Here is a 22,446-nt window from a genome sequence, read left to right as displayed (position 1 = left end):
ATCCTGCCAGGACTCCGCACGGCTGCAGTGATTCGGACCGGCCGGTCCGTTGATTTGCGTGGCACTCCGCTACCCCGGTCACGTCGTGAGCTCCAGGACAGTCCTCGCAGGGTCTCCAACCTGAAGCTTGGTGGCATCAATGGACTCCTCGTGTGAAGGGCAGTCCATCGGTACCGCCACGAGCGTGGATCCAGGCGCGCTAGTGGCCAGAGTGGTGTCAATGTCCGTCTAAACTGGTCCTCTGGTCGGCTGGTCGCCGCTGGTCCGGTGGGGCTTGGCCGGGCTTGGCCGGGCTTCGCCGAGGCCCCGCGACGCGAGCTGTCGCCGAGCCCCCGACGCCGGGACAGCGTCACACGGCCGCACGGCCCGGAGGGGCGTAAGTGCTGGTGTATGTCTAATTTGCATACGACGCTCTTATCCAATAAAGGCCGGGCTGTCTCGACCTGTCTGCCTCCATTATTATTCGCGCTGCTGTACTGGAAAAAAGACGGGCAGAAAAAAAAGAGGGAAAATGAAAATGCAATTTTGAGGCGTTTTCGTGTGGAAGCGCGGTGCGGAGGATGGCCGTTCCCCGTTCGGGCACGTCGCGGCCAAAGTGGCTTGATCGCGGCCCTGCAGGCCCTGGCGCCCCGGCGTCATCCGACCAGAGGCCCCGCGTCCCGCGTCAGCGAATATCCGATTGGCTCGTTATGAGGATTTGAAGGAGAGTGGTTTCGTCGCCGCGCCCCGCCCCGCCCCGCCGCGCCCCGCCACGCCCAGCCAGGCAGGCAGACTCCATCCCCGTAACGACAAATGCAAAAAGTTGCGCGAGCTTCCCTCTCTCCTTGCCAATTTAATGTGCATTTCTCTGCAGTCCCGCTCCTTTTCCAGAACGATAAATAATCTTGAACTTGAGATAGTCGCTGTTCCCTTTCTCGCCAGAGTCCTTCCCCGGCAACCCCTTAAGTCTGCCTCCTCCCCGTATCTCCTCGGTTCCTTTCCATCCATTCTTTAAGCCCCTCCCCCCTCCCCCTCCCCCGCAGCCAACTTCCAAACCTTTTTCTTTTTCCCTCGTGTTTTTCTTCCCCTTTTTGGCGGTCGGCGCTTTCGGAGAGAACCCTTGCTCCTCTGTGCTGGACTGCGGGACTGCGGGGCTCTGGGGATGTCCCGGCCAGGGCCTGTCCGGTGTGCTTATATACCTCGGGCTAGCCAGGGCCAGCCTTTTCCACTTTTTGGTCCCTTCGTGTCACCTCAGGAGCCGGCCGCCGGGCCGCCGGGCCGCAGGCCGGGCCGCCGTGCAATTCGATTCAGCCCGTTTCATTCCGGTCAAGTGAAACCCTCTCCCTCTCCCTCCCTCTGCCCGCCCCCTCCCTCCCTCCGTCCCGCTCCCTCTTGATGGATAGCCCCAGCGGGGTCAACGGACCCCATCGCTCTGGCTGTCCCCACTCAGCGGCCCTGCGCGCGGCCCGCCCGGCACGCCGCCACCCCCGCGCCATGCTTTTATATGACCTGCATTGATTATTGGCCATTGCCATTATTTCCAATTTTGTCGTCTGTTTCAAGAGTCCCTCTCTGCTGGTCACCTCGAATGGTTTTATTTTTGCCCGTATTTTTGGGCTCGTCGAGTGGGCTGCCCGGCGGCGGGGCCAGGGCTTCGCGCCGCGCCTCGCGGTGGCGGACTTTGGCGCGTAAAACACGAGCGCCCCGAAAGTGGGCCATGCGTGCCAGTGTGCCAGCGAGGGGGAGCTCAGCTCGGCGTGCCGGCGTGGCAAACGGCCCGCGCGGCCCGCGTCCCTATTGACAGCGTCGTCGTCGTCGTCCTCCCTTCCGTCGCTTTCTGCGCCAGTCATCCGGCCTTCCCTCCGGGCTTTCCTCCGGGCCGCGCGGCCGCCCTCCTACGGCGGGATGACTGTGGACCACTTCCGACGCGCATTTCTGCGTTCCGGACCGTCCGCGAGCGCGTGTGTGTGCGCGTGTGTTTGTGTGTCCGCCCCTCGGTGGCTACTCAGCCTTAGTTAAACCACCGCAAGCCCCCCGCCCGGCCCGCCGCTGTAAGGCATTGCTGGCATGGCAGGCCATGGCAGGCCACGGCTTCACGGGCCATCGCCACAACCAACAATGAGAGGAGGGAGGACGGCGTCCTGGCGGCCCTGGCGGCCCCCAGTGCAGTGGCGGCAGTGGCCCTTCTTCCCCTCAGTTGCTTGTCTCAATACAGCGGGCATTGAGGGCCATTGGCAGCCATTGGCGGACCGGGCCGAACCCTCGGCCGGACCAGCCGAGGGCCGAGGCCTGTGCCATTGTGGGGGTGCCTCGCAGTGCCTCGCAGTGCCTCGCACTGCCTCGCAGCGAGGCGGGAAAAAAGCAAGACATTGAACGGGGCGCTGGCTGGGGGCAGCCTCACGCCTTGCCGGCACATGTGCACGCTGCGCCATCGTGGGGATTTCAATTAGCAGTGCGGGCACGTCCCTCGCGGGGCCGCCGTCGCCGAGCTGCCGGCCTTTGCCACTATGTTTATGGGGAGTGCGCACTGCAAATTTTCATCAAGCCGTCGAAAATGAACAATCTTTCCTCGAGTGAATTTCCTTCATGGCGAATTATTTCACTTTCGTCCGATTTGGTCAGACATTTCTAACAGTTCATAATTGTCACTGTACTTGCAGTATGCCAGGGGGAGGTTGTTGCACCACGACGATGTTGTTGTTGCTGTTGCTGTAACAGCTTGGTTGTGCCCGGGTTGGGCGCGGGACAGGGATGTGACCATTGACGTAGTCTTCTCTCCGCACGCAGGTCCGAGCGGCGCCTACAGCCCCGACGGCTCCATGGGCTACATGATGGACGGCCATGCGGGCATGATGCACCGGCCACCCGGCGACCCCGCCTTCCACTCGGAGTACCAGTACCCACCTCAGTACTACGGCCACCACCTCTAGTTGTAAGTATGTCTTTCTCTCTCTTTCTCTCTCTCGCTATCGCTGTTTGTTTTGTTTATAGCCGTGGGCTGGGCTGGGTGACAAAACAGGAAGCACTCCCGAAGAATTTCGCCGCGCAGTCTCATTCCTGTCGCAAACGGCGACGGAGAAATTTGGAGTGTCGAGTGAATCGCAAGAAAATGGAGTGCCGGGGCTTTACTTTGACGCAATTGTGGCGGTATTCAAACCAAAGGACCTCCGCTGAGGACTTTTTTTTTCGGGGGGGCAATCCGTCTCCCAGCATCACGTGTTAATCTAGCCGGGGCGCGGCGCGTCGTAATTGATGTCCCGCTTATCAGTGTGGGAGCGTCTTATCCTCGGCGGGGACCCTGGCGGACTGCGACGCCGCACGGCAGCCGTTCTTTACACTATGTGACAAACAAACTTAAATTAGCCGCGCCGCGCCCGTGCTTCAGACTCCGGTGTGGTAGTCGACGCCCCGACAAGGCACCCGGCCCGCAGTGGGCCAGAAGACCGGTGGAGGCGGCCAAAACTCTTGACGCGTTTTGAGATCCAGAGTCGCTAAATGGGACTCGAACCGAACGTGTGACCCCACCAGTGGATTGCTCTTCGAACGAGGAATCCATTGGTGGGGTCACACGCTCGGTTTGAGTCGGGGCCCCTGCGCTGTGCCGGGGTAGGCAGTCCCGTCGCGCACGCGTGCACCGCCAGTGCCTACCCTCCAGGCGCTTGCCGGCCTCGTTCCTGGCGGACGGGCCGCGGCTGCAGCAGCGGAATTTGGCTTCCTTTCGGCGCGGCGGTGTTGTTGGCTGCGGTGGTGTGAGCGGCTTGTCCTGTCCGGCGAGCAAAGCGGCCAAAGCGCCCGGAGTCGAGCCTCTCTCCGTCTCTCTCTGTCGCGCTGCTGCCGCTGCCGATATCCGATCCTCTCTTTGCGCAGTCTGGAGGCGAGTCGAGTCGGCCTGCTTGACGCGACGCGACGCGGCGCTGCGATCGTATCTACTGACTCATTACAGCAACACGAGTCAGCCCGGGGCGGGGCGGGGTGGGGCTGCCCACTGCCAGAATCTCGCGACCGGGCCCGAGGAGCGGGGCGAGGACGAGGAGGGGTCTTGCTTCGTTTGTCTCGTGTACGCGATAAATTTGTTCAACTGAGCGGCCGTCGAAATAGGACACCTCGCCACAGTATCATGCTCATCTTCTTTCCCGCTCGTCTGGTGCTCGTCGTGGTCGTCTCGGCCGAGGTCTCGGCGTGCATGTCGTCGTGGCTGACGCGATGGGGGCCTTGGCGGGGCCGTGGCGGGGCGTCGTTGCTCATGGCGGCCGGCCCGTCGGCGTTGGCGCGGCGGCGTCAGCGGGGAAACCGGAGACCGGCCCGGAGACCGAACGGGCGTAAGTGGCCGAAGAAAAGGAAGGCCTGCACAATCGGTCGTTTGCATATCGAGGCGCGCGCGGAATACAAGTAATGTTGCTCCGTCTCTCTCGCACTCGTGGGCCGTTCGGTTGGGGCGCGAGAGAGACGGAGCGACGCCGGGACGCTCTGCGGAATCGGTGTCCTGGCCGGGGAAGTCCAGGCCGGCGTGGTGACGAGTGTGTCGCGGAGCAGCGCGGAGCACCGCGACGGCGAGGGCCCCGCGTCGCGCCGAGTCGCCAAGTGCGTCCGCGTTTGGTCGTTTGGTCCGCGCTGGCCGCTGCCGAGATATCGAATTACCCGAGGAATGCCGTCCCAAACTTGGGACTGCGCCGCTGCTGCGCGCCCCGGCCGAGCCTCGTCCTCGCTACCGCCAGGCTCTTCGTTTTGGTTTGGAACAGGTCCTGTCCAGGGCCGCGGGTTGCGGCGTTGCGGCCAGGGCTTTGGCTTTGCCGAGACGCCTGGCGGCTCCAGGCTGTTTGCGGTGTAGGCTCGGGACGGGTCTTTGGGAGGGCTGAGCAGGGAGCACCCAGCCCAGGTGTCGATGGTTGGGACGCGAGTACTAACGCAATGTGTGTTTTCCGTTCTGTTGCAGAGAGGCGCCCTAAAGAGTCGATAGGCGGCCGTGACGCCGACGCCGCAAAATGGCGGCCCGGCTTGGCTGGCTTGGCTGGCTTGGCGCGCTGAGCGCAGACTGAGCTCTGAGCTGCGCGGGGAGGCGGGGCGGCGAGCAGACCAGGACCAGAGGCGGGGCGGGCTAGCTGCGCGCCGCGCCGCGCCGCGCTGGGCCCGGGCGGAAGGGGCGGAAGGCGAGGGAATCCAAGATGGCGCCACCCGGCGGCTCCCTTGCCGCTCTCTCCTCTCTCCTCTCTCCCAACGCGGCGCCGCGCCACGCGACGCCACGCGACGCCACGCGACGCCACGCGACGCCACGCGACGCCACGCGACGCCACGCGACGCCACGCGACGCCACGCGACGCCACGCGACGCCACGCCTGCAGCACCTCGGCACTCTACGGTCGTGCAGTGCGGGAGCACTTCTCTTTTGTGTTAGTGTGCTTTTTTTTGTGTGTTCCCTGGAAAAAAGAAAAAACTGTACAGTTAGCAAAGAAAATGATGGTCGCTCTCCCAGGCCGTGCTTCGCCCGGCCGTCAGTCGAACTCTTTTTTGTTTTTGTTTTTTCGTCAGAAGGCGACAGGCTTTTTTAGCTGCTCCACCAAGTCAATGTGATGACGGATCTCGGATGTGGGGTTCCCTATTGGGCTGCTACACCCCAACAAACTTTTCTTTTACTCAGTGTAATATCTTTGTTTTGTTTTGTAATTTGTAAAGATTAATTAAAGAAGTTATATAATTTTATGTTTTGGTTGGTGTCTCAGTAACAAATTCCTGTCAAACAGCCGCCGAACGAAAATAATTTTACGGCGAATCCTCAGTTATGAGTGGATTTAGCAAACTGTGAACGCAGAAATGTTCGTTGTAGAATAATTTTAAGCTGCATAAATGAATGTAAAATTATATATAATTATGTATTATATATTATTATTATTATTATAATTATTATTACATTTATTATTATTATTCTATTATTATTATTATTGATTCTTTGATGTTCCTTTGTGAAAACAATAACTGAACCGCGAAGAAGGTGGAGAAGTAGAAGATGTTTTTAAAAAAAAGCAAATTGACTTATTATTGTTTTTGTTTCCCAAGTGATAATTATTATGTATGTATAAAGAAATCAGATTGCCCAGTGTAAGTAAGGAATTATGTTTTCACACCATTCGAACTATGTCCGAGGTGGTTTAGGGATGTGTAGACACCTTGCCCCGTAGTGATGTGGTAGCCACCCTTCCTCTCTACCTCACCTTTTCCGTGGTTTACTCAACAAACATATGTTACAAGGTTGTGCTGTTGTGAAAGGACATTTGTATTTGTTATCTCTGTTGTGATGACTTTTCTAATTCTTCTTACTTTCTTTCGTCCTGTACACCAAGCCCATAATAGACTCCATGTGAGAGCTCCCAAAATACAAGATATACGTAAGTTATTACATTTCATATATAGATATCATTTCACATTGTGTATACCTTTTTTGAGAATAATTAAAATCATAGGTTGTATTAATACTATAAAAAGAAAATACAGCAGTATACTAATAAACATAAGAACATTGCATTGTCTCAGGTGTCTTTAGTATGTCTATGAATATTTAAAAGAATTGTATGAATCTGTCCACTGTTTTGTGGCTGATTTTCAAATTCTTGTGATTTGGTGCTCACTGGAGGGTGCGGGTGGCCGAGGGTGGAATAGTGCCCCATGTGAACGCCACACTTGTTCCTGTAATTTCCATGTGACCTATTAGAAGATGGAGCACTTGAGGGCGTTCTCAGCGGATGGCAACAACCACCATTTATTAAGTAGTGCTGCCACCAGCAAATAGATAGCACGCCCTACGTTTAATTGTTATTAAATGCTGCCAATAATTTGTTTCCAAAAAACTGTCATGTCCATGTAAAACATTTTGTTGAAAAGGACACTATGGCAAATACGATTTTAAAGATTATTTGAAAAGTAAAATAGTGAATTTTTATTTTGTTATTATTGTGTACAAGCAAAACTAGTTCACTAGGTTTCTGATTACATTGTTATCAGTGTTTTCTCGGTTGAATTGTAGTCAAATTGTATGTTGTTTGCATTTTGCATTGTTTTTTGCCGTGATGAAAGATACGTTGTATACCACAAAAATTCTGTTTTTTAAAGATTTTTTAAATGCTTATTGCATGTATTATAATAATATTGGGTTTTAACAAAACATGTATACGTGTATTAAATTTTGAACAATGTGAAAACGATTATCGTTTGTGCGATGTGTAGCTGCGTGTGAAATGGTGAACCATTATTTTTGAAACGAAGTATACCTGGTGTGTGAACGTTTCATGTATACCATTAGTTTTAAGTACATTCACTCGTGCCACCCACCGCCTTTCAAGTGAACCCGTATTGTCTTCACCATTAAACATCTTTTTTCGCCTTCTCATGTATACGGTTTTCAAATACTTAGGTCAGTAATTAATTGGAAACAAAAAATATTTAATGTAAAATGATGATGTTCTGTTGTCTAGGATGGAAGAAATGTTGATATTGTTCGTCTGTTATGGAATGCATTTGAAAGAAACAGGACCTGTTTTTGTATCAGTGGCGGAATGTCTGGAGCATCTTGCCCGGTTCCTGTCTCAGTCTCTTCTGCAAGTCTGTCTCTCTTGTCTCTCTACTCCTGTCTCTTGTTCTGGATCGTGAGCATTAAATGCTTTACACATTGTGTAAATCCCTTGTCTTTATTTCATCACCCAAACCACCATTGTTCAAGTAAGGCATCAGTGAGACTTCCCTATGAAGAAAACTACCACTGGGAGTTAATCCTGACATAGTGCTATCTTTCAATGATCCGGAGGGGGAGTGCTTGGAATGGCAGGCTTGGTGAAAAATAATTTGCCATGCAGGAAGGAAAACCGTCCTTATATTTCGGGGACTGAGATGCACGGCGCGGCACGGCGGAGGGGCGGGAGGCGGAGGCTGCGAGAGGGCCCTGGGCCGCCCTGGGCTGGCCCGCAGGCCCGCAGGCCGGGCCCTCCGCGTTCGCCCGCTTTAAATTCCTTAGCGTGGCCGGTAGTATGTTTTGAAGGGCTGCTTTCGGCTTACAGTTTGTGCGAATTTCCATGGCACGCCAGGGCCAGCCGGGGCTAGGCAGCGTGAAGACGAGGGGACGGGAGTGGAGGGGTAGCAGGCGTTCTGGGGCTTTTCAGGGTTGGGGTGCTTGCTGCTCGCGTAGCATGGAGCGGGGCGAGGCGGGGCGAGGCGGGGCGGTGCAGGGTGAGTTGGGGCGGACCAGCCCCAGTTGGGGGTGCGGCCGGGATGGGGCGAAGCGGGGCGGGGCCCGCTGCTCGCAGGCTGCTAGGCGCTCCACTAAGAGCAACAGTTCGTCAATGTCACAGAATGGCAGGGGGAGACATGCTTCCCATTTCTCACGCCGAGCCACTCCGGCGAGGCAGTTCCTCCCTCCCTCCCTCTCCCTCGCGCGCTCTCTCTCCAACACCGCATCCCTCCAGCCCGCTCCAGCCCCCCAGGCCAGGGCGGTCCGGAGCCACCCAGACACACCCCTATCCCTTCCCCTGAGTGCACACGTTGCACCACTATCAGCCCCTCTCCCTTCGCAGCGCTCGGTGCGCCCCGCGGTACGCCCCGCGGTACGCCCCGCGGTACGCCCCGCGGTACGCCCACCACAGCGGCACATCGGTCCGCTCGCTCGAATAACGAACACGCCTTTCACTCAAACACAGCGGAAAAACGATAACACAAAATAAAGAGACTGCCTTAGGATAGGTCCGATTTGGCGGTTTCAGAAGCAAAGCGCTTCAATTCCTTCGATATGAGCGCAGATTAGGGATGTTTCGTGGGATGATGCGAGGTATCGAACTTCCCCGCCGAGTATGATGGGTTGCCTTCCTACCCGGCGCCGTGGCTCAGAGCGGAGAGGACGCGGCCACCGCGATAAACGATCAGGGTTCGACTCCCAGGCGTGGCTACATGCTGGTGTCTTCTGCACTTCTTCCATGCGACTTGCCAAAAGGGTGGTCTACCTTCCCGGCGACAAATAAATGACTCACCTCGTGATGCTAGTTGAGTTCTGGTGTTCTACGATGAAGAGGACGTGGATGGTGGGTCTTGGCTGGCGCATGATCCAGTGGTTCCAGTTTTTTCCCTCCAGGGCAATGTGCTTGATCTTCGAACTTCGGTGTGAAAATGACTTTTCCTGCGACGCTAGTAGAGTCCTGGAGCGGTGAAGAGCTTGTCACAAAGGCACAGCAAGCGCCCTGGTGGTAGGCAACTTATTGTGCACGTCGGGAAGGTCGAACGGCGAACGACAAGCCCCACCTGCATGCGCGGAGAGTCAAGGAAAGTCAATGCACGCGTCCATTTTCAAAACCCACCTAACTGCGGACACATCCTTAAAGAGGAGGTGTGTTTGTGTGTTTCAAAGCCACCTCACCCTCCGTTGTGAAAAAGTCTCGACAAGAAACTGCAGAACGTGACACGCAGCGCCATCTATGAACAGGTCCCTGTATCAACGTCAGCGTCGCGGAGCGACGGGGAATTTCTGAAACATCGCTACACTTTTTTAACTCCAACGTGTCAGAACCAATGAATTCAGGACCGAGATAAACTATAAATAAACTTTGAGGGGCCACTACAGTGTAAGGGCCACCAGTGTCTTGCCTTGTCATGCTGTATTTTGACGACAAATCGAGGCTGCGTACGAAGGGTTGCCTGTCTCTGCGGCGCCGGCTCAAAAACCCAAGAAACATTCCGTACTTTTCGTAAAAAGAGAAAGATTGACAAGGGCTAAAACGGAGATGCTGTGAAGTGCTCCAGTTTGGGCAGTTGTAAATTTTTGCTATCCATTCATGAAAAGACCTAAATTGATCAACTTTGTCAAAGATTCTCTAATAAAAACTTTAAATTTTCATGTGTTTTATTTTACTTAAAATGCACAGCATAAGACGATTTCCAAAATGTTTTACTGTAAGACACAAGGATGACAAAGATGCAAATGAGTATATGAATGCAGTACTAACCATTCATAAAAGAGTGAAAAGGATACAGAATTCACACAAAAAATTAGTATAAAACAGTTCTTTTCAAATAAAATTTATTGACTGATACAACACAGACTAGAAAGTTGAATACATTTTCAAAGGATGACCCTAATAATGTCTTAAAGATGACATCCAGTACAAGGCCTGACTTGGTCTAATGACTGTAATGTCCATCAATTAAAAGATCAAATTTTTAATTTACTCGCTATTCCATGAGTTAAACATCGTGGTATGGCCACTTGTATTAAGGCAGACGCATGAGCTGCAACATACCCCATGAGTGCACCCACACAACACGGTACAGGCCATTCTTGCCAGGGTCTGTCCCAATCTAAAGGTATTACAAACGCACCAAGCCAGACTCCTAGAAGAGTTATACGAACAACATGTTGAAAAATAGGACTTAATGGGTTCAATGAACTGGGCTCGTCTCCGAGAATAGCTCCTAAGGCATAGTTTGGTCCCAGGTAGAGGCATGGTGGCAAAGCAGTCAACAGCATAAGCAATGAACTTAACATAAATGTTTCCTCGTACTTGCTAAATAGTTCAGCCCCAAACAAAATAGCTATTATAAAGTACCCTATGGTTACTAGTCCTAAGAGCACTAAAATTTTTGAAAAATCCTTTAACCTTTTCTCTGAAAACCATTTTCGTACTCCAGTTCCACCAAGTTTGGGAGCATTTCTGCCAGCAAGCTTTTCTGGTTCCTTAATATAATTATTTATGAAAATGCTTTTCATGAACTCTGCAAGCACTATTAAGCCTAGATATGGCAGGAAAGAGAATCTTCCAGTCTTGTACATGAGATCCGTACACAATATCAATATCGTCAAGAGAGGAAAGTAAAGACATGTAGATCCACAATAAAACTTGATAACTTGAATGCTGTGAGGGTCTTCTTGCGGGGAGAAAAACATTGTGCAACTGCAATAAAGAAAATACAGAGTTAGATTAAAAAACAATGCTCAAAGGAGTTGTGACCATTGGATACAACATTAAATGCAGGACAGAACCAAGGCTCGTCAACCTCACATCTTATCAAATACATTGAACAGAAACCTTTTTACAAGACACTTACAAAAGTCTTATTAATACAATCTTTCCTTGTTCCAAACAATCACTGTTTAGCAGACTAGCAAGCCAATCGTGGGAAGTTTCGGTTATTTCATAGAGCGCATAACCTCAACATCCGGTTGAATGAAGTACAGAGACCAACATTGATCAATCTTTTTAAAACACGTCAATATAACTGCTCGCTCAATTATTCTGTGGTTTCAGGGCGGCGGGTCGATTCATAAGTACTTCGGTAATATTTGTTCTATTCTCTGATTTGTGATTCTTGTTGTTTATATGACCCGGGGGCTAAATTTGACTCCTCCCACCCCACCTCCCCTTCCACTTCAGCTTCCTGCAAGGACCGACCCTGCGCGAGGCTACTATGAAAACCTCGTAGGAAGCCATTTTTACTTCGTTTCCGAGATTATTTCAATCTCTTTTGGAGCAGATAGTCACCAACGCTACTAGATCACATTTATCTGTCCCGAAAAGGCCTGAGCAGTCGATTTCAAATAGAGTTTCCATCGTGGTAACCGGAACTATTTCCTTCCGCCGGAGCAGCGGGAGGCACCTGAATTTGAATCGCAATAGCATTATGTGCTCATAGTCTAGCAGCGCGACAATTCAAAATCAATCTCGCCTCCGCCAGTTTCAGTCATTAATGGAATTAAACTTTCGCTCTGCTTTTCCGTGGGGTTGCGACCACCGCGCAATGCACCAGGCATTGCGGCCAGCATTAAAAGTTTTTTTTTGTTTTTGTTTTTTTTTGTTTTGTTTTGGGGGTTAGATTAAATGTAGTGACTAAGTTCGTGCTCTGCACACTTGGGGGAAGGCACTATGCAGACTCCTCCTCTTGCTGTGACTGCTGCGACGTGGTCCACTGCTCCAGGGCTGCGATCAGCTCGGCGGGTCGCGATTCTTCTAGTTTCTTGGACACTACGAACTGGCGCAACGCGGCGGGCAGCCCAGGCGTCCGAAGCACGGCCGCATGAACGTCGTGAACATCGCCCAGTGCACCGTGGTCGTCCTCCGCGGCCTCGCCCACGACCACGTCCACGACCTCGCCCGGCAGGACCTGACCCGGCACGGTTTCGCCGGACAGGTCCTCGTCGACACTCTCTTCACTGTCGCCGCTGTCTTCCAGGTCGTCACTGTCCTCCCCGTCGTCGTCTCTCTGAACCACGACCCCGGCCCTCTGCTGGCTGAGGCCGTTGCGCCGGAGGAAGCGGTGCAGCCACCCCGAGCTGGCTCGGAACGAAGAGGGGCCGCCGAGCTCGGCGTTCATCTGCCTCGCCTTCTCCATGATGTGGGAGCCGAAGAGGCGGTCGTTGTGCTGACGCTCCTGGACCACCCACTCGAGCATCGCCCTCTCCAGTTCCGGAAGCAGTGGGCCCGCCATGTTCTTGGCCCGCGAGTGGTCCAGCTTGAAGTCGGCCAGGGCATCTGTGCTCTGGCACCATCGCTTGATGGTTCTGACGGACACTTTGGCTTCCCGGGCGAGGGACCCCTTGCTTTCTCCGGCCTTGCAGCGGCGCGCGAAACTGATCTTCACGTCGATGGTGTGGTTGGCGACGTTGCGGCGCTGGCGCTGGGTGCCCGACGAGGTGCGCCTGGTTGACGGCGTGGTGGCGGGCTTGGTGACGGGCTTGTTGGCCGGCATGGTGGCACGAAACAGCAGCGAGAGCAGGGGGCACGAGGGGCGCGTTGTGGACGGCGCGGCAGTCAGGTCAGGACAAAGGACAAGAACCGGTTATTGTCCGCCGTCCCGCCGTGCGCCGAGCCGAGCGGCCCGAGCCGAGCCGAGCCGCGTCCGGTCCGCTCCGCGCCGAAGGTGCCGAAGGGAACCGAAGAGGGGTCGGGATATCGGGAATCGGGGCACCTATGCCAGCCTCGCAACGTCCAGCTGTGTCGTGTCCTCTGGGAATGGCCCCAGGGTCCTCCCAGAGATCCTGTGGGGCTTTCCCTGGGGGGCAAGCAGTAGAGGGGGCCGCAACGCCGCGACGCGTGCTCTTGTCCCCTTCTCCTTACCGTACCGTACTGACCATTCCATTCCGAGAATACAGTATCTTGCCTCTCGCCTCTGGCTAGTGGCAGTCCCTGTAGGAAAAACAAGCCACGGGCACATCCATCCCCTGGCCGAATTCCACGGGATTCCATCTCCCCAATCCGCCCTAATCAAAGCGTGTGGCGTCATGATCAGGTCATTACGATCTGACTGTGCACTTACCGCGTACGAATACCCCTCGCTTTGGAGGTGGATACCCCGCGCTCTGCCGGGCAATACCCCACGCTCTGGCGGGCGTGGACCGAACCGAACGCGTTACCAGCATTCCAGCATAAAACTACCCGCTTACATTTGAAAGGAGACGGGACGTCAGTCGAACTGATATGTTAAACTACTTTGTTTCTATTTTAGAAAAACAGTAACATTTACGAGATATGCGTGGAGATTGGACATTTTGTCCAATGTGAATATTGTTTTCTTGTTTTAAGTTGGGATCGGCAACGTGCTGACAACTGTTGCACTGAATATTTAAAAATAGTTAGAAATGATTAAAATGTCCTCTAAAAATAATCAACCAGCTATACGTAGATTAAGTTAATCAAAAGTGATCACAAGAAGTTATTACCACTTGTTTTCTTTCAGAAACTAGAGCACAAAAGTGAAATTATTTTCTGTTGCGTTGTGTCACTTGCAAGCGCATCGGCTGCCAAATCAACAAAAAGTCCCACCCATTCGTCCACGACGAAGTGATAGAGTGATCTAGATTTCGAACTTGAGTGTGAACCAATTCGCAATATCTTCCTGTAGACTCCACGAAAAGGACTCGCCTTGCCATGAGCTAGTGCCGTTCGTTCGAGCCGTGCCACCCGTGCCGCGCGCACTCTCTGTCGGCTGCGTTCGCGCAACAAACGTAAACATTGCTCTTCGGACGCCACCAGCACGTTCTGCTGGGCATGTCACGCCTCTCAAAGTACACTCTCAAACTTCTTGAACCCTTGTTTCCAGATGCCGGACCTGACGGAGGAGGAAGTGCACGAGGTGCTGGCCTTGGTGGAGGGAGGCATGTCGGCGCGCGCGGTGGGTCGCGTCTTCGGCAAGGCGCACTCCGTCATCATCAGGGTGGTGCACCGGTTCCTGGACGACGGCCTCTTTCGTCGGCGTCCTGGACAAGGGCGTCCCAAGAAGAGCGCCGCCGCTAAAGACGCCCAGCAGGAGGGCAAGCGGAAACCGGCGTTGCCGGGCCGCTCGGCGTTGGCGAAGGACGTCCCCACCGCCACCAAGAAGACCCCAAAGCCCCCAGGGCGTGCAGCTCGCCGAGGGGCGCCGCAGCGGGGGGATGCAGCAGCCGATGTCGAACCTTCCAGACGCCGTCCACCTTCAGCCCCAGCGGAGCGGCGGGGCCGCTCGACGTCGGCGAAGGATGTCCCCACCGCCACCAAGGAGATAAAGAGGGCTCTTTACAAGGAGACCCTGAAGCGCCTAGGGCGTGCAGCCCGCCGTGGCCGCGGAGCGCCGCAGCAGGGCAATGCAGTGGCCGCGGCAGAACCTACCAGTGACAGTCCACCTGCATCACCAGCAGAGCGAGGGCAAGGCCCTCGGCCGAGTGCTGCACTGGGCTGTCTGGGGTGGAGTTTAGCTGGCCTTGCTGGTGGTGCTGGTCTAGCCAGGCCTAGGCCTGCTCGGTCCCCTGATGCAGCTCGTCGCAAAGTCACCTCTGCCTCCAGAACTGGTCGCCCTGGCCGAGGCCCTGCACAGCGACGTGATGGACACCCCAAACCGCGACTTGCACTACGCCGTCATAGTCTTCGCATTTCAGCAGGATAGTGCACGGCCTCGCACCACTGGCATCTGCCATGGAGCAAGCCTGGACGTGCCCCCATCGAGCTCACTCAAACTCGCAAACTTGCGCTACAATATTATTATTTTGATAAGACTTAGTCATTTTTGATCTTTTTATTGTTGTTTAGTTCAAGTTAAGTTTGGCTGCTTTATAGTTTAGCTAATATAATTGGGAAGTGAAAACAACAGGCAAGTAATTGTCACAAAACAGGAATTTTCTGTTTGAAATTATATACAAGGGTGATTCATATGATTTGTTCAATTAAAGTCATTGACGAGCTTGTCTGTTCATTTTTTTCCTGACTGTACTTACTTGTTATACTGTAAGAATGAAATACAGGTTGAATACAGAAAAGTCACGTCTTGTTAATTTTTTTTACTAACAGTTTAATGGGAACACTTCAAGCCACCAGTTGTCAGGATAGTGGTACTTAAGAATCTCAAGACTTTCCCAAGGAACAGGCATTTGCTCCGATCCAAACAGCTTCATTGGTAATGGCTTTCGCAGTAGGCGAACTGGGAAACAGTCTAGAGATTTAGAATCTTCACAGTTGGGGGGCAGCATTCGTCTCTTCCATCCAATCCTGCGCATTACATCAAGCTGAGGACCAATGAGGAAAACAGAAAACCAATATAAGAACATGAAGGAAATATTCTATTCCAAAAGTTTACAGATAGCCTTTTTAAACACCTACTTTTGGATCTTCTTCAAATACAATTAATTTGACTTGGGCTCCAGGCTGGAATCCATGATCTGTGATTGAATAAATTCCTTCAGCTGAATCATACAAGAGGGTTAAATTATGCTTTCTAAAAAGTCTGTCAATGAAATTTTCATCAAATGCTGATAATTCTTTATTGTTGACGCAGAATTCTACATCTGCTTCCCATGGCAATGTGCTTGATCTTCGAACTTGTCCCCACAGCGCTCCATAGCACAGACAATGATTCAAACTCATAATATCCAAAACCTTGTGGACCCTAAAAATGAAATGGAAAAATGTTACCCACTTTTGTTACAACTTCACAAGTTAAAATGCAACAAATTGTAGCTTACCTGTACGACAGTTTTAATAGGTTGTCTTGAAACACCTTTGTTAATTCACATGTTTTGGTGAACTCTGGATGATTTTGCCGAACTAAGTACCACAACAAAATGCATCCTATCAGAAACACAGTTAAATATACTGCTCGGCTAAGTTTCAAACGCATAATGAATTCTGAAACAAATAAAGGGAAGGAAAATAAAAAACAGGAAAACAAATTCATTTAAGTGTGACACAAAAGAAAGGCAAAAATAAATCTTGATGGAAACATTCCCCATTTAATGGAGATTGAATGAAGCTTGTGAAGCAAGAAAACAAATACCATTTGAGTTCATCCAGGGAGGTCAGAATGAAAACAGGACGGAGAAGTCCGTGAAATCATAAAACACAACAGTCTCATGGCGAAAGAGGGAGATTTATATGGAAAAAATGTGTTTGTCTGACAAAAAATACCACTCTTGTCAATCCCTTTCATTCATTCGTGTTTACTTTTCTGCTTCTGCTTGTGACCTGCATATAACTGCTTGTTCCCTGCGTATAGTCTTTTTACGGATTAAGAGAAATTCTCAGGAGCACTCGGAAGTCTTTCTTGTGTAAAGGCGTAAACAAAGTGAAGAATCAAGCACTTAAGAAGCACGTTATTGTATTCTTAAAAATCAGTTTTTATTCTCACTCAGAATACGACACCTACTGTAAATATGCTAAAATAGCCGATTTAAAGCTTTAGCTTGACTTCTGACGAGAAGATTTCTCATAACTGCCAAGGTGGCATGACGTCATTTCTAGTACCCCTCTAGGGTCGTATTGCTCGTCAGCCAGCCAGCCAACCAGCCCAGCCGTCACAAGGAAGGAGGTGGACAGGAACTGGGTAGCCATTATCAATTCGAGGTAGTCTGTATTCTGTTTTTATTGAAGACAATAGTGAACGCTCGTTTCCCCACCGTCCATATCCCTTGTGCATCTCCGCTACGGGCACCAGCTCCTAACATGAATCCCGAATAGTAAGTATTACGCATAGTGTAACGCCCTGATCTGTGATGGTGGCTTCGTGAGCCTATTTTCTTTAGAATCGTACAAGGTCAGTAGACTGTGACCACGAATCTGTACTGCTGTCTCTCGCGGCACTAGAACGCCTTTCCTAACCGTGAAGCCCCGTTTTCGCCCTCGAAGTTGTGAAATTTGATCCAGTTTTGAGGTTGGGCCATTGTATTATTGGCCTTGTCATGACGGTGACAGCAGTCACCAGTTTTTCGCTCCTCTTCTGCTCTTTTTGTCGCTGCCACATTTCTGTTATCTCGAATTTAAATGCGTCACACGCCTGGTCAGTGTCTTCCCGCGGAGAACAAAGCGTTGAGGCGCGACTGGCTTTGTTGGCTGGTTTGCTTTGTGTGGTTATCGTTCTTCTGCGTCGCGTTGACCGATCCGATCCGAGTGACGTGCGTAACCCGTAACCTTAGCATCCTATGTGGCTTAACGCATCAATGTGACTCATGTTATGACTTTCGGACGGGCACTCGTCCTAGTGTTAGATCGTTGCCGAATTTCTGCATCTTTCATTTTGCCTCAGTGTTGTGGCACTTTAAAAGGCTGTTGTTCCAAACCTTCTTCAGTTTACTGTTATGGAAAAATTTTGACTTCAATTAGATTTTTGATGTGGAAGTCCGTTTATTTTAGAAGGAAGTCTTCTTTGTGAAGTTCTTATATTTTATTTAACTGTTGCTTTAGTAATTTCCAGAGTTCTTTCTATTCTCTATCAATGACCCTCAGTATCTGTTTATAAGTCCATTCAGAAACAACCCAAAGAGTTATTAGTACATGAATTGCTCTAATATTGTTTTTTATTTGTTTCAGTGACTACCTTTTTAAACTTCTGCTGATTGGAGACTCTGGTGTCGGAAAGTCTTGTTTACTTCTTCGGTTTGCTGTAAGTTATTATCATGTAGTCCTCTCCCTATTCATTAATAATGTTTGCTATTTTTTGTCTCATGTGTTCATTCATTTCATTACAGGATGACACTTACACAGAAAGCTACATCAGCACCATTGGAGTTGACTTTGTGAGTTGACATTTTTCATTGTTTTTCCTTCCTTGTCATTGTAAATTTCTTGCTGTTCTCATTTCTTTATTCTCTTTTCCAGAAAATCAGAACTATTGATTTGGAGGGCAAAACAATAAAGCTGCAGATTGTAAGTTGTACTCAAGTTTGCTTGTGGAACACCAGTAAGAACTCTTTGTGTCTAATTTTTAAATTATTCTATATTACAGTGGGACACTGCTGGTCAAGAAAGATTCCGCACTATTACTTCGAGTTACTACAGAGGAGCCCATGGCATTATTGTCGTTTATGATTGTACTGACCAGGAGTCATTTAACAATGTCAAACAGTGGCTTGAAGAAATCGACCGCTATGCTTGTGATAATGTAAACAAACTCCTTGTAGGCAACAAATGTGATCTTACTAACAAGAAAGTGATTGAATTCAATGTAGCCAAGGTAATCTATTTTAATAATTTCTTGTTTCATTTCACATTTATCATGACCTGTTATGAATGCCATGTTTGTCTGTGCAGGAGTACGCTGACCAGCTTGGCATTCCATTCTTAGAGACATCAGCTAAGAATGCAACCAATGTGGAGCAGGCTTTCATGACCATGGCTGCGGAGATCAAGAACCGTGTTGGCCCAACCTCCTCCGCTGCTGCCACCGTCGGCAATGTGAAAATTGAGCAGGGCCGGCCTCTCGAAAACACAAAGTCTGGATGTTGCTGAAGACAGCATTTGTCTTGTAAGTAGTTCTAGTGTGTGTCTGCTGCTATTTGTCTATTGTAGGGTGGTCATGTTAAATTCTTAAGGGTTGTCTTTCTTCTTTCTTTTACTTGTCACTTGATTTTGCCTGCATTATTAGTAATAAAATTTGCCTCTGGGAATTTTTATTATAATTTTGAATTGTTTTTGGAGATTTTTCTTTTTTCTGCATGGAAACTAGTGCACTAATATTAATCCTCTGTTTTCAGATTTTAAAGGACTGGGACCGTTTCCTCAACATAGTGTCAATTTTGCAGAAACACATGGAAGCAGAAATGTGCTTCACCAGATAATTTGTTCAAGTAACAAGAGTGCTTGTGAAGATGTGTGCTTGTTTGTCGACTGTTTGTGGACTCTGGCTTCAAGTGTTCTCTATTGTAGGATTGATACTATATTTAATGAGTTGCACCTTTTCCCCTGCCCCCAACTTCCTTCCCCATCAATTTCTTTTTGTTACTTTTTTTTTCTAGACTTAGATTCCTGTACATTAGTATGGAAAAACAACTTTCTGGTGTGCGCTTTGTCTGATGATTGTATAACATGAGATTAAGCATAAAATTTAAATTTACATCGGATGTAAACTGTAATTTAAGGAGATTTTTGCAACTTCTGTAAAATAATATATAAATAGTATAAATATGTGTTTTCTAATATATCCGTTCTCCAATCAGATGGTTGTAGGGCTAGATTTGGTTACATCGGGGTATAACAAAGCAATTGATTTTTGCACGCTTTTGCTTGTGATATAAATTTCTGTAACATTTAAGTAAATATTTTAAACATGAGCCTTGTTAATTTGGATCAATACATTTCAAGCCTAAAATTGTCATTCCATCAGCAGAAGCTGAATCTGAATTTGCTATCTTTTACCATTACGTAATGCTTTTTGTTCGTCAGTGTGAACTTCTCCCTGTAAAACAATAATTTTGTACTGATGTCAGGGAAGCATTTGCTTATGAATGAATTCTGCTACTGAAATGCCTCAGTAAGATTACCTTTGTTTGTATTGCTTGTATGTTACCAATAGTGGCTGATTTGGAGAAGGAGCAATGATGGAACTTGCTGTCCATTTACTATCATGATTCAGGTTAATGCTGTTGTTTGCTGAGTATTCTTGGCCCTGGCTCTGGCTACCCGATCATGGCCTCCAACTAGTTTACTCATCGATCAACTGAGTATCAGTAAGCATTTTATGTGATGTGAATAAAATGGAAAATTATCAGTAGCTCTCATCGGTCTTGTCACAGCAAGAAGACATGTTTACATTTAATACAGATTCGTTTTTACACGTACGTGATAGACTTGTCTTTCTACCAACTACCTCTTTCTGCGTTGCCCTCACTTCATATTGATAAGTACAGACAATGAATATAAAACAACATGGACTATAACTTTTGATGCATTAAATTATGAAGTTGACTGGCATGGCATGCCCTTAAAACACATAAAATCAAAGAAGAACTCTAATATTTACAGAAATTTATGTCTTTGAGTCAAGTAAGGGATCATTGGCAAATGACATTCTGAACAGTTTTGATACTTAGATATGATAGTGGCAGCTTTCATTCAATGAATCTCACCTTCCTCATTAAAGCGAGTAATTCCACAGCAAATTATCACAGCATGAAAATTTCCTTCCCTCCTCCGTCATTGTCATCTTGAATGAGGCATCCTTCACTTGCATTTCCGTAACATAGTGACTATTCGCACCAAAGCTACTAGCACCAAACAGAAATAAAAAGCCCTGAATTATGTTGAACGTTTGGGCTGTATTCATTTTCTGTGGAATGACTTCTAAGCGCTTCTGTAACTAAGCTACTGAAGAGATTCAAACAAGCACACAGTCTTAAAGTTAACAAGAATTAAAAGTATAAATAATAAGAAATAGAGACACTCTTTTTATAAGTAAAGAATAAATGCACATTATGTCTCACCCCTATTTCAGTCTGATAACTTACTAAAGTCTTTCCTGTTAAGTTTTTGCCGCCAACTTTTTGTTTCATCTTTTATATAAATTAGTTTTTTCCTTGTTTGGAATTTTGGCATACATTTTTCTCGGGTCCCTCTTGAATTTATTGGACCAGCACAGCAATAGTCTGCTGTGAATGTGGTCTTGGCCCTATTTTAAACTGTGTTAAAACCCAATAATAATCACAATGAGAATTGAAGAAAAACATAAATCGAAATTAGACCAGATTTAAGGGATTGTGTCTTCAAAATTGTCATTGTCATTTCAAGGGTACATTCAATCACAATGATTTGTTTGTTTTGTTTTTGTAAAAAAGGAACTACCAATGTTTAGCAGAAGTTCATTGTTAATAATCAAGTCCTAATGTTGCTTGAAGAAATTATTTTCATGAAATCGAGAGGCGAACTTGCTTTAGTAGGAGCACTGCATATGGTTGATCGAAATACTTCTCATCATATGTATCAGTAAGATCACTAGCACTATGTGAATTTGAGAACCAGAGTATCTTTGGACTAGCACTACCACAGTTTTAAATGCATTGTTCACTGTGTTTCTCACTTAAGGCTGTACATAATACTAATTCTTCAAATGCAACTGGGCATCTGGGGGTGGTGAGTGCAATGCAATACTTTTTAATAATTAAGTACTGTAAAAAATTCCCAACAAAAGAAAAGTTATCATAAAATTTTGGACACCAAATTAAAGGTCTTTGATAATTGGAAGCGCTACTCATGACAGACTACAATAATATGAATTAAAGAATGACAGTAATTTGTGCCAGTGCTTTGCTGGGCAAGTGGCTAGCTGCAATCAAACCCTGGGGGCTGTTTGTAGCAATTTTGATCATCATCACGTAAAAAAAAAATTTAGAACGAGTTCCCACAGGAACTTATTGTTTGTCTACAATTTCTACCTAATACTCAGAAATGATTTTCCACAACATAAAGAGTTTCGTTAATTTAACAGCAACATTGCGCAATTTGCCGGTAAATTTTAGAAAATTTATGCTAGATTATTTTACCAGAACCACAGAGTCATGTGTGGGAGTATGCTATCGGCTTCGGTTCATAACAACGTGTGCCATCACAGGAGTTGCAGCATTTCAAAACTATTCCCTTCTTTGAGGCTTCGATGTGCACCATGTTTTGTTCTGTATGCCATTACAGTCACTAGCAGCACCTTCTTCGAATTCACTCATACGACCTGGGGGCAGGCCGAGTCCATGCCCGACTTTCCCAAGTCAAAATGTCCACACAACTACCTCAACTCACAGTCGCATAGCGACAACAGCTGACCAATCAGAAACTTAAATCTATTAAGTCAGGACCATGCAGACGTTGCGTCCTGATTCGTCAGCGCGAGCAACCCCTGTGCCCTCTTTCAGGAAGGGGCGGTCGCATTTGAGCACGGTCCTATCTAAAACATGCGAGGATTAGATAAGGGGAGGCACTCGGGGTGGACGTGGCATTGCGTGGCATGAGGGATGGGGGATGGTCCAACGTGCCGTGGCCGCGTGGCCGCGTGGCCCTACACTGCCGAGTTGGCCACGTTGACGGTCTGCTGGCGCTGCTTGAGGGAGGCCATGGAGGACGCCGGGTTGGTGAGCGTGTCCGTGACGCTGGACGAGTCCGTCGGGTTGTACAGGTAGCGGAAGAAGCGGCCGCGGCGCGACGCGCCCTCCGCCGTCACGGGCCGCGGCGGCTCGTCCAGGCCGATGCAGCACAGGATCCACGAGATGGGAGGCACGCGCCT

At 49.1% G+C, this 22,446-nt stretch overlaps 6 protein-coding genes across 11 annotated transcripts in view; 3 read left to right on the top strand and 3 right to left on the bottom strand.

The window, feature by feature from the left end:
• The window catches only part of LOC117643744 (homeobox protein homothorax), a 135,841-nt gene extending 130,793 nt beyond the window's left edge, over positions 1 to 5,048 (top strand). For 2 of the 3 annotated variants that reach the window (XM_034382813.1, XM_034382812.1), the window contains 2 exons: positions 2,749 to 2,911; positions 4,913 to 5,048. In XM_034382813.1, the coding sequence (XP_034238704.1) occupies positions 2,749 to 2,909 (161 nt within the window). In that variant the 3' untranslated portion in view covers positions 2,910 to 2,911; positions 4,913 to 5,048. The remainder of the gene's footprint in view (positions 1 to 2,748; positions 2,912 to 4,912) is intronic. The other variant, XM_034382814.1, reaches the window with a different exon arrangement.
• Positions 5,049 to 10,010: 4,962 nt separating this feature from the next.
• Positions 10,011 to 11,385, bottom strand: LOC117643383 (glycosylphosphatidylinositol anchor biosynthesis protein 11). Its single transcript, XM_034382237.1, has 2 exons — positions 11,053 to 11,385; positions 10,011 to 10,898 (listed from the first exon to the last, which is right to left on the bottom strand). The coding sequence occupies exon 2, from the start codon at positions 10,889 to 10,891 to the stop codon at positions 10,160 to 10,162; it is 732 nt and encodes a 243-aa protein (XP_034238128.1). The 5' UTR covers positions 10,892 to 10,898; positions 11,053 to 11,385; the 3' UTR covers positions 10,011 to 10,159.
• A 2,329-nt stretch (positions 11,386 to 13,714) lies between these two features.
• On the top strand, positions 13,715 to 15,233 carry LOC117643323 (translation initiation factor IF-2-like). Its single transcript, XM_034382167.1, has 2 exons — positions 13,715 to 13,945; positions 14,041 to 15,233. Exon 2 carries the CDS (start codon positions 14,041 to 14,043, stop codon positions 14,857 to 14,859), a length of 819 nt encoding a protein of 272 aa, XP_034238058.1. The 5' UTR covers positions 13,715 to 13,945; the 3' UTR covers positions 14,860 to 15,233.
• A 2-nt stretch (positions 15,234 to 15,235) lies between these two features.
• Positions 15,236 to 16,454, bottom strand: LOC117643325. Its single transcript, XM_034382170.1, has 4 exons — positions 16,243 to 16,454; positions 15,932 to 16,094; positions 15,570 to 15,855; positions 15,236 to 15,475 (listed from the first exon to the last, which is right to left on the bottom strand). The coding sequence occupies exons 1-4, from the start codon at positions 16,253 to 16,255 to the stop codon at positions 15,254 to 15,256; spliced, it is 684 nt and encodes a 227-aa protein (XP_034238061.1). The 5' UTR covers positions 16,256 to 16,454; the 3' UTR covers positions 15,236 to 15,253.
• A 263-nt stretch (positions 16,455 to 16,717) lies between these two features.
• LOC117643324 (ras-related protein Rab-1A) lies at positions 16,718 to 20,017 on the top strand. 2 transcript variants are annotated; one of them, XM_034382169.1, is made up of 7 exons: positions 16,718 to 16,921; positions 17,772 to 17,844; positions 17,930 to 17,977; positions 18,060 to 18,107; positions 18,187 to 18,414; positions 18,492 to 18,705; positions 18,935 to 20,017. In XM_034382169.1, exons 1-6 carry the CDS (start codon positions 16,908 to 16,910, stop codon positions 18,687 to 18,689), a joined length of 609 nt encoding a protein of 202 aa, XP_034238060.1. In that variant the 5' UTR covers positions 16,718 to 16,907; the 3' UTR covers positions 18,690 to 18,705; positions 18,935 to 20,017. The 2 variants fall into 2 exon arrangements, with proteins under 2 accessions (XP_034238060.1, XP_034238059.1); XM_034382168.1 differs by lacking the exon at positions 16,718 to 16,921 and adding an exon at positions 17,211 to 17,356.
• The window catches only part of LOC117643322 (cardioacceleratory peptide receptor-like), a 40,680-nt gene continuing 38,191 nt past the window's right edge, over positions 19,958 to 22,446 (bottom strand). For all 3 annotated transcript variants that reach the window (XM_034382163.1, XM_034382164.1, XM_034382165.1), the window contains exon 9: positions 19,958 to 22,444. In XM_034382163.1, the coding sequence (XP_034238054.1) occupies positions 22,222 to 22,444 (223 nt within the window). In that variant the 3' untranslated portion in view covers positions 19,958 to 22,221. The remainder of the gene's footprint in view (positions 22,445 to 22,446) is intronic.

This window comes from Thrips palmi, unplaced genomic scaffold (genome assembly GCF_012932325.1).
Source record: "Thrips palmi isolate BJ-2018 unplaced genomic scaffold, TpBJ-2018v1 HiC_scaffold_17, whole genome shotgun sequence".
Classification (NCBI taxonomy): domain Eukaryota; kingdom Metazoa; phylum Arthropoda; class Insecta; order Thysanoptera; family Thripidae; genus Thrips; species Thrips palmi.
Note: the sequence above shows the minus strand (reverse complement) of the source record. Positions and strands in the feature narration are given on the sequence as shown.

Coding starts and splice junctions, on each gene's coding strand:
- LOC117643383 (XM_034382237.1), bottom strand. CDS start 10,891: ATGTTTTTCTCCCCGCAAGAAGACCCTCACAGCATTCAAGTTATCAAG.
- LOC117643323 (XM_034382167.1), top strand. CDS start 14,041: ATGCCGGACCTGACGGAGGAGGAAGTGCACGAGGTGCTGGCCTTGGTG.
- LOC117643325 (XM_034382170.1), bottom strand. Junction 15,856..15,931: donor CTATTAAAACTGTCGTACAG/GTAAGCTACAAT, acceptor TTTCATTTTTAG/GGTCCACAAGGTTTTGGATA. Junction 15,476..15,569: donor TATTTGAAGAAGATCCAAAA/GTAGGTGTTTAA, acceptor ATTGGTCCTCAG/CTTGATGTAATGCGCAGGAT.
- LOC117643324 (XM_034382168.1), top strand. CDS start 17,226: ATGCGTCACACGCCTGGTCAGTGTCTTCCCGCGGAGAACAAAGCGTTG. Junction 17,845..17,929: donor GTTTACTTCTTCGGTTTGCT/GTAAGTTATTAT, acceptor ATTTCATTACAG/GATGACACTTACACAGAAAG. Junction 18,415..18,491: donor TTGAATTCAATGTAGCCAAG/GTAATCTATTTT, acceptor TTGTCTGTGCAG/GAGTACGCTGACCAGCTTGG.